The sequence below is a fragment of the Myotis lucifugus genome, unplaced genomic scaffold (assembly GCF_000147115.1).
Source record: "Myotis lucifugus unplaced genomic scaffold, Myoluc2.0 scaffold_68, whole genome shotgun sequence".
In the NCBI taxonomy this organism is placed as follows: Eukaryota; Metazoa; Chordata; class Mammalia; order Chiroptera; family Vespertilionidae; genus Myotis; species Myotis lucifugus.
Window position 1 is genome coordinate 2,467,216 of NW_005871116.1, and position 13,828 is coordinate 2,481,043.

At 37.7% G+C, this 13,828-nt stretch overlaps 1 protein-coding gene across 1 annotated transcript in view; it reads right to left on the minus strand.

Moving 5' to 3' along the window:
• NUP155 (nucleoporin 155) overlaps positions 1 to 13,828 on the minus strand; it is a 46,548-nt gene that overhangs the window by 21,290 nt on the left and 11,430 nt on the right. Inside the window, 11 exon segments of the mRNA XM_014457042.2 lie at positions 233 to 299; positions 1,320 to 1,461; positions 2,379 to 2,441; positions 2,892 to 2,980; positions 3,761 to 3,855; positions 4,214 to 4,324; positions 5,507 to 5,677; positions 8,376 to 8,476; positions 9,846 to 9,998; positions 10,472 to 10,569; positions 12,125 to 12,216. Of these exon segments, the coding sequence (XP_014312528.1) occupies positions 233 to 299; positions 1,320 to 1,461; positions 2,379 to 2,441; positions 2,892 to 2,980; positions 3,761 to 3,855; positions 4,214 to 4,324; positions 5,507 to 5,677; positions 8,376 to 8,476; positions 9,846 to 9,998; positions 10,472 to 10,569; positions 12,125 to 12,216 (1,182 nt within the window).

Below are 13,828 nucleotides of genomic sequence, written 5' to 3' on the forward strand. Positions count from 1 at the left end.
ATTTTTCCCATTTCACAGAGTGGTATCAGGCTCTGAAATGCTAAGAAATTTACTCATCTGTTAATAAGGGTTAGAGCAGAGACTTAACCCAGGGATTGGACAGTTTATTGGACAAGGACACAAATGTAAAAGCATAACCACTGCATCTTGTGTATAACACCAAGAAATGTGCAACACGACACTCACTCATCAATAACAACCTGGTTACATACCAACAATGGACCACACTTACTGCGGTGATCTCTCTGTTGCCACTCTTGAATACTCTTTCCACAACTAAACTAGCATCCCAGATATTTCTGCAACAAAAAATGTTTTCATAATTATGCTGCAGATGAATAAAAATAATTACAATACGTAGTAAATTTCTTCTATGTGTTCATTAAAATGTAGTCATGGTTTCATTTAACATTGTACTAAGTTATCTGGAAAGAATGAAAATAGGAAAATTTTAAAAGCTGATATATCTAACTTACTTAACTAAGTCAAAAGGCTCTGGATAATGAGTTGTAAACAAGGAAGCTTATAATGCAAAAACAAATTTATAAAGGGGTTCTGTACCATAAGGAAAGCATACATCTCAAATCTAAGAAAAATACATAGCAATTAACTAGATAATATGGTAGACTGATTGCAAAAGTGGCTGTTATTCTTGACTCCTCCCTATACCTATCCCCTTTTCAGTCTGACTTTGATGCTGCTCTCATAATGAGGGTCCATGCCCCACCTTTTGAATCTGGGTTTGCCTGGGCCGGCCAAAGTAAATGACGTGGAAATGGTGGTCGGCCGGTGCTGAGCAGAGGCAGCACGAGGCTCTGCAAGTCTCTGCCCTCGTGGAACCTGGCTACCACCATGTGAAAATCCCTGGCTGCCTGCTGGAGGATGAGAGGCACGTGGAGAACAGCCCAGCTGCTCCAGCTGAGGCCACTCCGGACCAGCATACAAACATGACCGTAAACATGTGAGAGTCCAGCCAATGGGGAGAGAGCTCTCTTCAACCTCACGGCGGTTGCACAACCAAGAGTGAGCCTAGCCATGACCAGAACCGTCTAGCTGACTTGCAGGCACACGTCACAGAGTTATGGGGTTTGTTACGCTATGTAGAATATATATACATATATATGAACAAATATAGAAACATAGATGGTTAGATAATAAGAGTTGCATAATACAGAACAATCTTATTAATGGACAAGTGAATTAAACTTTAGGTACAATTTAATAGGAATAAATGAAGTCCCAAATATAGAATTAAAAATATTCAATGACACAAACTAGGCTAAGATGAGCAACTGTCAGGTATTCCATGAGAAACTTACCCCATGATTCGAGCAAAGTAAATGTATATGCCATTGTGCTTTCCGGAGTACACAACCTCTGGCCCAGCCATGTAGCTCATACTTGGGGCCTGAATGGCTGGGTTCCCTGAAGCTGGGGTAGACATGACAGGAGGGTGTACACCTTAACACACATAAGAAAAACAGACCTTAACATCGAACGATAAATATTCAGAATTCTCAACAACCCAAGTCTGCTCTATCTAAACCCATAAGAATAGGCATTTAGAAAAATACTGGAATAAACAGATATTTGATTTCTCTTGACAGAGGCTTTCCCATCTGGGCAATGCAGGATGGAAAGACAGACAGCTTGCCATCACTGCTCCTTAATGCTGGAAGTGAAACTAACTGTACAGATTTCATGGCTGGTAATTAAATCTTGGTACCCAAATAAGGGGCTTTCCTGGTACTATCGGGTACTGTTCAAGATTTCATAAGTGCCGAAACCGGTTTGGCTCAGTGGATAGAGCGTCGGCCTGCGGACTGAAGGGTCCCGGGTTCGATTCCGGTCAGGGGCATGTACCTGGGTTGTGGGCACATCCCCAGTAGGAGATGTGCAGGAGGCAGCTAATCGATGTTTCTCTCTCATCGATGTTTCTAACTCTCTATCTCTCTCCCTTCCTCTCTGTAAAAAATCAATAAAATATATATATATATAAAAAAAAAGATTTCCTAAGTAAAGGCATTCGCAGCCAAATGCAATAGTTGTTTGGATGTCACTTCTTTTATTTTATTGATTTTAGAAAGACAGAAAGAGAAAGGAGTGTGGTGGAGTGGGGGTGGAGGGAAATTGATTTGTTGTTCCACTTCTTTATGCATTCACTGGTTGATTCTTGTATGTGCCCTGACCAGAGACAGAAACTGTAACCTTGGCGTAATCAGGACGACGCTCTAACAACTAAGCTACCCAGCCAGGATCTGCATGTCACTTCTTGGAAGTCACATTATTTTGACAGAAAAGGGCATTAGTGATAAGACAGAATGCTAGCCCTTCATAAAGAACAGTACTGGTAGTAGTGATCTAAAGAAAAGAGGCACCTTGAGCTGGTGTTCCCAAAAAGGAGGGGTTTGGATATTGACCACCACCAGGAAAAGGAGAACCTACAGGAAATAAGAAAATAAAGATTTAGAAAGTAACTCCCCAATTTCTGAATTTGTTCAAAATTACACACAGAAGTTGTTTCTAAACTAAGAGTGAGGAGTGGCACCACTCATACTGTGCTCTAGAATTAGGGACTCGACTCATTTCCCAGTGATTTTGAACATCTCCACTTTGGAAAACATTGAGATGGGAGTTTGCTTATTATTACATCATTCATTTCCTTCCTTTTCAATAAATAACAAATGAGTTCTGTAAACACTTTTGGTCACATCTTATTTTGTTCCCTAATATACATTAAGAACTCAATATACCATTACTTTTAAGAGTCAGATATCTTTATAACTATTCACCAATACAGTAGCAGCAAATAAAATATAATGAAAAGCTTTATTAAAGGTTCTACAATTCAGTCTATTGGAAACAGTTTCATTTCAGTGTTTCATACTCACTAGCATAGACAGGAGAGCCCAAGATGGGACCAACATTACTGGGGGTGGGGAGAGTGGCTGGAAATCTCATTTGCGCTTCACCGCCATACCTGTCGATAACAACACAGACTGAGTTTATCCAGTGAAACAGTCCGCCTTAAAGGCTGGAATTGTTCTAAGGTCTGCTTAGCTTTCAAAATAGAGCTTCAAACACTAGGTATTGTGTTTACAGTGAAATACAGGGTGGAGCGAAAGTAGGTTTACAGTTGTGAGTACAGAGTTTTTCTTGTATTACTTTTGCCCACCCTGTATATACATAGATACATTAAAAAATACTTATTTAGTAAAAGTTGACTTGAAATTCTATCAGGAAGTATTATAAGGGACTGGCAATTTCTAATAAAAGGTTAGCAGAACATAGAATTTACTTACTGAGATATGGTACTGTAATTTTCATACTAGATTATAGTTAGACAGACCTTTAAAAAAATTCTTTTAAACAAGTCACATTTCAAATTCTTATCCTTAGGTAAAAGTTTTCCAAATATAAGTATCTGTTTGATACCAAGTTTCCTTAGAGTGATTCAAAATCTCAGTGCCAATAAGACCTATGTAGCAGAAGTGACTCAACGGGGAAACAGAAAAGAGAGATGAGATAGTAGCTGAGGTAGAAAGAGGTATAAAAGAAGACCAGACAGCAGAATGGGTAACAATGCACAAACTGCTAATTAATTAGCTGTTCCTATTAGCATTATAATCTTTCCAGAGTTCACCTTTGTGCAAACAAATTTTTGTAACTCAACTGTCTGGCAAGCCCTTAAAGTATCACATTCACCAATATAGCAACCATTTTAAAAAGTGGCCAAGAACAAGAGAAAACTGACATATACCTGAAGAAAGCCCGAGCAGCCCACGCTGATACTTCTCTATCACAGGCAGCGGTGGAACAAGCAAGGATAAGGCAAGTTGCACAAGCCTGGTCCTCCTGTTTAAAAAGAGTATCTTCCCTTATATTAAACATAACATGTAAAAAGTGTTGCTTCATGCTGTACCCAGTGTTCAAATCTGTGCCTAGTGTATAGCATGTCTCAATAAATATTTGCTGACTTAATGAAATCAATTGATATGAAAAAGGAGAAATAAAAAAGTATTGGTTTTAAACTTAGAGTGTATTAGAACTGCTCCCAAATATCAGTACATATCTAGTGGTCAATGTAAAGAAAGAAAGATTGGTAAGATTACCTGTTAATCACAGTATTTTTGGTCCTAACACATAAAAATTAGCTATCTTTCCATTATTTAAATTATCATCACAGTGGAAAAAAAAAAGTACAAATAATTACCTGATGTAATTTAAAGAATCTTTCGATCTCTTCTCCATCTCCACCCACATTACTCACAAGTAGATGCCTCAGTTGATCTACTGGTCTAAGTTTATGAAACATAAGACTCCCCTATGAAGTTAAAAAAAAATAAATAAAAAGAACATACAGGTAATAAATTTACCAAGTTTGATAACAATAGACCCTGTTATCTTATTTAATAAAATCAAGGAAACAAACAAAAATACAATACAAAGTAAACCAGTCAAAAAGAGCATCTACATTTCAACTCCCAACCGAAGCTAAATCTATATATCCATAATGAATTTAATAAGAAAACACTGCTCTGTCACACACACATCAGTACAGCATGTGCCACTACCATGCGGAAGGCAGCTGTCCTTCTGACTAGAAGGTTACAGTTAGATTACCCATTAGTCATGTTGGCACAAGCATGTTCATTTAAGAAAAAAAAATGAAGTCGGATCCTTATTTATACCTTACACCGGGATAAATTCCAAGCAAATCAAAGATTTAAAGGACAAAATAAAAAATATAATAGCATTAAAAGAAACTATGGGTGAATGCTTTTATGAACCTCAGAGTGGGAAGTTTTTTTCACTATCACATAAACGCTAAAAGATAACTTGAAAATTTCAACTACTTATAAATGTATCCAACTCCTTGATACACAAAGAGCTTTTATAAATTAAATAAAAAAGACAATTCAACAGAAAAGTACGTACAAAATAGAAAGATAGTTCACAGAAAAATGAGCTCTGAAAATGACAGTGGGTCTCACTCTTAACAAGATGGCATACTGTACTGGGACAGGATGCAGAGACACAGGCACTTAGCACTGTGTACGCACATAGGGAAGTCTGGCAACATCCATCCCAATTATCAATGCACATACTCTCTGTTGAATTTCTAGGATTTACAAACATTCCTGCCCTAGCCAGATTGGCTCAGTGGATAGAACGGTGGCCTGTGGACCAAAGTGTCCCAGGTTCAATTCCGGTCAAGGACACCTTGGTTGCAGGCTCCTCCCCCACCAGGGCCCTGGTCAGGGCTCATTCAGGAGGCAACCAATCGATGTGTTTCTTTCACATCGATGTTTCTCTCTGTCTTTCCCCCTCTCTTCTACTCTTCCTAAAAATCAATGGAAAAATATCCTCGGGTGAGGAGTAAAAAAAAAGAGTAAACATTCCCAAGAACTTAAGTAAATGACTACCAAGCAACTATTCCGAATATAAAAACATTAAATATGGCTTCCCTTCTTATTGTCTTCACCTTAATAGAGTATGTACATACCTGTGCTGAGAGGAGAACAAATTTCTTTGGAGGCAACATGTGCTGCTGTACAACAACTGGTGAGTCAGTTATTGGAATATGATCCTTATTTAAAGGTGTAATTATTTTCTCAACTTTCAATTCATCTATTGCAGAAAGAGCCCAGGAATGACCATCGACACGGGTCGTCATCTATATAAAAGAAACAAACTTTTAATACTAATAGTACTAAAGTTAATATTAAGGAAAATCTTTAAAAAGGAAAAGTTATACAGACGTAATCTGTAATTAAGTATAGAATTTAATAAATTAATACATTAACAAATATTCTCAAAAGTCTGTGTTTAATTTTCTACTGTCTAATTATTTCAATCAGGCATCTTCTATAATACCAAAGGATAAAGGAAATTTCTCCTGGCAAACTATAAATAGTATTTACTAGAATTACAATTCTTTCCATAACCAAACACCAACTACCTTCCCATCTTTCCAGGAACGACTGATCTATACGTAGATTCAGTGCTTACATTTTACTGACATGTAGATTTTTACTCTCTTCAAAGCTAAGATATTTCTTTAAAAAAAAAAATGCTTTAATCTCCTAAAATACTTTTATTATAAAACAATTCAAGCATCCATATGCCCAGTACTTAGATTCAATAATTGTTAAAATTTTGCCATATCTGCTTTCTCTCTTTCTTTCTTTTATTAAACCACTTGAAAGTTATGGATGTATCACTAAATACTTTTGCATGCATCTCCTAAAAGTAAGGCAGTTTTCTTATATAACCATAATACTATTATAACATTTAAGAATATTAACAATTCTCTGACCTAATGTCCAGCCAATATTGAATTTCCCATGGTTCCAATGTCTTTTAGAGCTGTTTTGGGGAGATTAGAATTTGGCTAAAGTTTATGAACTACATTTATATTTGTTTGTTTGTTTTTGTAAAAAGTCCATACTTGTTTAAGAAGAACTCAAATATTAAATAAATGAAATAAGATATAAAGTATTTGCTTAAAAAAATAGTTAGCACTTGTTGAGTGTTTCCTATGTACCAAGCAGTGTTCTTGGTGCTACATACATGAATTCATTTAATCCCACAATAATCCCATAGAGGTAGGAACTATAACTATTACAGACAAGGAAATTGAGGGCCAGAGACATGTTAAGTCCTTTGAGCCATAACTTCGAGGAAATGGAGCCAGAATGCAAACCTGCAACCACTAGCATTGCACTCCCATCAGGAAAGGGTTTATATCTTACTAAGTTCTGAATCCTTCATCTATCACAGGATGAAACACAGTAGGCGCTCAGTAAAGTCCAAAGGATAAAGGAAAGAATTTGAGAAAGGTGCTCCTTGACCCCAAACCAATCTTCTTTTTTTCTTTCGAATTAAAGAGTCACATTTATTGCAATCCGGGACTATGAGGGGGCATCTTGCTTTCCCAAATCTCATAGTAAGAAGATGGTGGCAAAACCAGACTTATATAGGCAAAGATCACAAAGGTATTGATTACATCTCAAGGTTTGGAATGAGGAACCTGGTTTGCAAAAAAGCAGTTTACAGAAGCAGAAGCAGCATGTGATCTAAATTACAGTTTTGGGTCTCTGGATCACTGAATTGACAGAAACACATTATCTAAAGCCCTCAGGTCTGGAATGAGGAACCTGGTCAGACTTAAGCATGTTATCTAAATTACAGTTTTGGGTCTCCGGAACACTGAGTCAACAGGGACACGTTAACTGGAGCCCTCTGACCTTGGGATAACTGTGCTGTCCTTCCCAGGTAAAGGAAAATGTGCTTTCTAAGACCAGTATGACCACTACAAATGGAATTTCACATTACAATCAATAGCCCAAACCAACCTTCTGCTCCTACCCCGGCAACTTGGTCCAGGTCAGAAACTTGGAGAAGCCGTTACAAACCATGAACCCATCCTGGGGGTTGGGTTCTTCCTCCTCCCATCTACACACCTTTTCCCACTGCTCTGATCAAAAGGGCTTAAGCTGGAGAATAACCAGGAAGCAGTAGTGACAGCTGGAACCAAAATGCCCATATTCACACCCCAGTGGGAGTTGGTTTATCTGTTTGATCAGCACCCTCTGGGGCAGGCAACATGGACTGTGCTAGGGCATCTAGGACAGATGGGGGTCTGATAGGGGACAGGAAGGGGAGGGAGCGGATGGCCTCCCTGGGCCACACCCCTGGCAGCACCAGCCTCCCCTTAGGTCCTCAGGGCTGGGATGGCAGGCCAGATGGGGACTGGGCAAGGACAGCGGGGTCGCCTCCTCACTCAGAGCCTGGACATCGACCTCATGGAGTACGTGGTGGTATTTGCTTTTAAAACACAAGTATGTGTGTATGTGCATGTTTGGTTATGTAGGAAAGAGAGAAAACAAGATGGGGAAAACGCTGGTAATTTGCTAATGGGGATTCAAGTTACCATTTTCTCTATTCTTGTGCATGTTTGCAAATTTCTATAATAAAAATTTCTTTTTAGTTTAGGAAGGACTATAAATTAAAGAGATTAATATAAATTCCTAAGTCATAACTATAATGGATGGCCTCATGTTAACTAAAAATACATTTAAATGTGGCAAAGATAATTCAGAAAAGATATATGCATTTTTGGGTTCACTACGAAAAATATACTACAAGGGTTTCAAAGTTTACTTTAAAGATATTTTTAATGATTACTATGACTTCTAACTTCACAGAGAAAAAACAAAGAATTAACAGGATACATTTTTTCCCCATTATGATTTCTAATCATGAGATTGTTAGATGCAAACAGTAATAAATCAAAAGGTAAAATTTCTTACAATTTTATTCTTCACTTAAAATTACATAAAAAGCTCTTTACAATTCTCAAGATAACTTACCTGGGTTTCCATCATTGGCTTTTGGAAAGGAAATGTATCATGGTTGACACACCACAAAATGTCATTATCTTCATTTTCTGAGGCTGCCATCAATAGAATTCCTAAAAGTTTAATACACAAAACCTTATGATGCCAAATAATATGCATCCTAAATAATCTTAGCAATTAACATTAATATACATACATCATTAATCATTAAAGGTAAATAAGTTACAAAAATAAAAATAAATCCCCTAAAACAGTGGTTCTCAACCTTCCTAATGCCGCGCCCCTTTAATACAGTTCCTCATGTTGTGGTGACCCCCAACCATAAAATTATTTTTGTTGCTACCTCATAACTGTAATTTTGCTACTGTTATGAATCGTAATGTAAATATCTGATATGCAGGATGTATTTTCATTGTTACAAATTGAACATAATTAAAGCATAGTGATTAATCACAAAAACATAATGTAATTATCTATGTGTTTTCCGATGGTCTTAGGCGACCCCTGTGAAAGAGTCGTTCAACCCCCAAAGGGGTCGCGACCCACAGGTTGAGAACCACTGCTCTAAAAGAACTTATAATTATTGGTACAATCATTAAATGTTCCAGATCTTCTACTTTACTTTTTTCAAGTAAACACTTACTTTTTTTTAAGACTTTGACATTTTTAAAGTTAGAATATATTCTGCCATCAATGGATTTATCAGTTTAATTACCAATTTTAAAAACAAATTCTGTGACTTACAATCAATCTAATATTCAATGAAATGCAGTTCATATACTGGTTAATTGAAACATATATCAATAATAAAGATGAAGCTCCCAGTGGAACGGCAGAGATAAATATATTATAAAAGCATTACAACACTAGCCGATATCACAGTTTGATTTTTAAATATATTCTCTTGTGCTCAATTCCAGCTCCTCCCACTAATTTGCTCCCTTTATAGTGACCTTAGAGATATCAGTCTTTTTTTTAAAAAAATATATTTTATTGATTTTCCACAGAGAGGAAGGGAGAGGGATAGAGAGAAACATCGATTAGCTGCCTCCTGCACACCTCCTACTGGGGATGTGCCCGCAACCAAGGTACATGCCCTTGACCAGAATCTAACCTGGGACCCTTCAGCCCACAGGTCGACGCTCTATCACTGAGCCAAACCGGTTAGGGTGAGATATCAGTCTTAAGTTCATTGGATGGTGATAGTTAATGGGACCATAATTAATTAAAATGTATAACCAGTTTGTGAAAAACTGAGAGTAATTTAATTTAAAGTGGTAGAAAAAGATTTCTTAAAATTTAATATACTTACCAATTGAAAATGCTTAAAATATGATATTAACATTAAAAAAAGTTCCTGAATAAGAAATCAAAACATTCTAAATTTTATTGAAAAATCTTTATTTTCAAATGCTTCAGTGCATCCTAATTATAATAATTTTAAGCACCCAATCTTCAATATGGTAGTGTTTTAGAACTTACCTTTACTATAGAGAGCTTTATGTACTTTTGAAGGCTTTTCCACTGTGGAAGATGCTGAGAACCCAGGAGGTAAGCGGACATGAACCAGTGTCAATGTATTAGGTCGTGCTAGTGGCTGTCTAAATGGGCAGGTGCTGAAATATAACCTTACACCTGATGATGGGTAAAATTATATATCAGTAACAGAAAATAAAAGGTACATATGTATTGTTATTAACGCAATTCCAAAGAGAAACAGAGAACTCTGTTAAAGCCACACATCACTTTCCCGGCTGATCTGTTACCAGGGTACTACAGGAGAAGTGGATTTCCATGACAATCTCACTTGAAATCGAGAGGTGGATCAACAAATCTAGCAGGAAGAGCCTGCCACTCTAAGTGGTGAGCCTCAGGCTCCGTCCCTGACTGTTGGCCACCTTAGCTTCCAGCTGGTTTTACATCTATCAAATGAGCAAACAGAACGAGGAGTCCTCCAATTTTCCAAATCCTTAATTTTATAAATCATTAATATGGCTTTATAGCTGATACAGAAGTAAAAATTTCTCTCATATTTCTAATCATAGATTTCCAATTCTGAGGGTTATTAAATTACAAAAGCAGTAACAAACATATAAATAAAAACTTACCGGCATGTGTGACAGCCAATAACTGACAGTCCAATGACTCAGAATTTTCAATCACTGCTATTTGAACAATTGGTTTAAAAACAGAACGATCTATAGTCCTACAAGAAAGAAAAAAACCACACTAGTATATTTTTAAAATGTGTCTACCAAATTATAAGGAACATTTTCCACCAGCAACTTTACAAGTCAAAATATACAGGAAAGTAACACAACAGCAGCAAGAATTGGCAAATCCCTTGAATGTGTGTTGTTTACATTAGTTAATATTGTTAAAAGTAACCTTTTTTCAAAGACATAAAAGAAGGCTAATGGGGAACAAGATGTTCTCAGAGCATCTAATTAACATTGTAAAAGTTACCGCTATTAAAAAGGGGAAAAAATGAACCTTTAAAAATGAAGAGATCTGGTGAACACCATCTTAACCAACTCTTCAATAATGGTAAATTGGTGTTATGCCTCCTGATGTAATACTATAAGAAATTCACATTACCTATGTAATATTAGCTAAAGAAAAATTACCTTTAATCTAGGATGGAAAAAAAGACAAATTCAGAAAACTCCTGCCCCTCCCTCCCAAATGTGAACATTTTGAAAAAATTGTAACGGAAGTTCTGTTCTATATTAAAAAGATTAATGACCGATTTGATTCATGAACTCTGACTGAACCTGGAGAAAAATAGGAAGAAAAATAGCTATAAAGAGTTTTGGGAATCAGTGTGTAATTTTAATATGAACTATCTATCTACATGAAAGGCTAAGCCACCGGCTGACTGGCCAACAGCTATGATACGCACTGACCAGGTGGCAGACGCTCAACAGAGGAGCTGCCGAGCGACAGCAACTTTGCAGAGTGTCTTCTCGCATTCTGGGACCCTTCAGGGGATGTCAGAGAGATGGTTTCGGCCTGATCCCCGCAGACCAGGCCGAGGGACCCCACCTGCCGGAGGGACCTCGCTCACTCCACAGACGCCCTTCCAGCCCCAGTACCGCCCCAGGTATGGCCGATCGGGGAGGGACAACAGTAGGCTGGCTCCAAGGCGTGTCCAGCCCATCTCGCCCAGTCCTGCCCCCCTGGTCACCTTCTAATTACTTTTTAAAAAATATATATTTCATTGATGTTTTACAGAGAGGAAGGAAGAGGGATAGAGAGTTAGAAACATCGATGAGAGAGAAACATCGATCAGCTGCCTCCTGCACCCCCTCCCACTGGGGATGTGCCTGCAACCAAGGTACATGCCCCTGACCAGAATCGAACCTAGGACCCCTCAGTCCGCAGGCCGATGCTCAATCCACTGAGCCAAACCGGTCGGGGCTCTAATTACTTTTAATGTGCACAAATCTGTGCACCGGGCCTCTAGTATAATTATAATATTATTAATTTTTAGGTGTGGAATTGATATTGTAGCTAGGAGATAGAAGATGAAGGATTTAAAGATAAAAGTAATGATTTCTACAACTGACTTTTCAAATGGCTCATGGAGTGAGCAACTGAGGCAAACTGTTAATTGGTGAATTTAGATCCAGGGTATACCAGTTTTATGTCCTTCAACATTCCTATTTTAGAGATACTTTGAGAAGTAATTTTAGTATGCTGCACATAAATAGTATAATTGTGCCTGCAAATGAAATGTCTGACAATAAGGTACATATCACCTCGCAATGTTTCCAGCAGCAGAGACTATAGAATTCTGCGACACTGAGGCAACTCTGCTCATTCCTTGTCCATCGCTGCCCAAATCATAAACCTGTAAACAAAAATTGTACCCATGACTATAACCTGTATACATTTTATTTAATAATTTTTTTCACTTTTTAATGCTTTATTCATTAATTTAAAAAAATATACTTTTAGCCCAGCCAGAGTGGCATAGTGGTTGAGTGTCAACCTCTGAACCAGGAGGTCACGGTTCAATTCCTGATAGAGGCACATGCCCGGGTTGCGGGCTCAATCTCCATCCCCAGAAAGGAATGTGCAGGAGGCAGTCAATCAATGATGTTTCTCTCTCTTTGATGTTTCTATCTCTCTATCCCTCTCCCTTCTTCTCTCTCAAAAAATCAACAAAACAAATTACAAAAAATATATATACTTTTAACACACACCATATAGCATCAGTCATCAGGTCAAGCATTCAGCTGGTTTCCTTAGTTTCTGCCAGGAGTTATTTTATCTGATGACATTTAAAAGAAAGACTCTCACCCCATTTGGCATTTATATACACTGTGCCAGTGAGTTCACACTACTGATGTACATGTAAAATCCACATGGTATGTGCCCACTGGAGACAAAACAGTGCACACCTGTCAAAAGGTCATCTTAATAGAAGAGGGTAAAACACACAAACTTTTTCCATAAGTAGAATCCTATCTGGTCATCTGTTGCATAAATTGTTTCCAAAGCTTACGACAGAGCAGCCAGGCCTCAGCACTGCTGGGCACCCATGTTGGCTACTTTATTATTGCAGACTGTCCTTCCACATTAAATGCACAACGTTCCTACCACTTAAAACTGAGTCAGGTGGAAGTCTCAGACTTCTGTACTGCGCTTGTCCTGAAACAGTTAAATCGGCTTTTAAAGCCTCTCAGATGTTTTAAAACATACTTCATGGATGTTCTTCATGTATCATAGCAGCTCATACCTGTGATAGAACAAGCTTTCAGTTTTTCCTTTCTTCTTCTACATTCACTATTCACAGACAAAACAGGCGCCATGTTTTTTCTTTTTTGTGTTTTGTTTTTCAGGCTTCTGAGGTTGCTGACTGCGCCACAGCACAGCTGTGTACTACAGGTTGAAATTTGACATTAAATATTACAAATCTAGCAGAATCTGGCTGGCCCCTGCCAGGGTGTGGGCACTTCTTCGGTTAAATCTATTCTTTGGCAACTGACATGCGCACTGACAGAAAAATTCAGTAACTTGTTGCTAGAGATATCACGACTAATGTTTGTTTGCAAGCGTGTGTGTTCACTATTCTTTCTATTTTCTTTTAGGAGGTTTTACCCTGGAATATAGTTTCTTTCTTCCTCCAATATTTGAAATCTGGGCTTAAAATCTAACTTGAATGTGTAATATAATTGATAAAAAAAAGTCATGTCAGATAGTTTCTAAAAATCCAACGAGTATTAATTCATGTAAATGCATTTTAAAAATGGTTAACAAGGTTCTAGCCTAGTACTATATAAAATTCAGAATGGTAATTGGTGAAATCAATTTTTAAAATTTGTACTGTTGACACTATAGCAGATGTCCCAGACTCCCCACTTTGGACTCCCTCCACCCAGCCCCTGCTGCCCTCTGTCCATCACCACACTGTTGTCTGTGCCATGGGTTATGCATAAATGGTTCTTTGGGCTAATCCC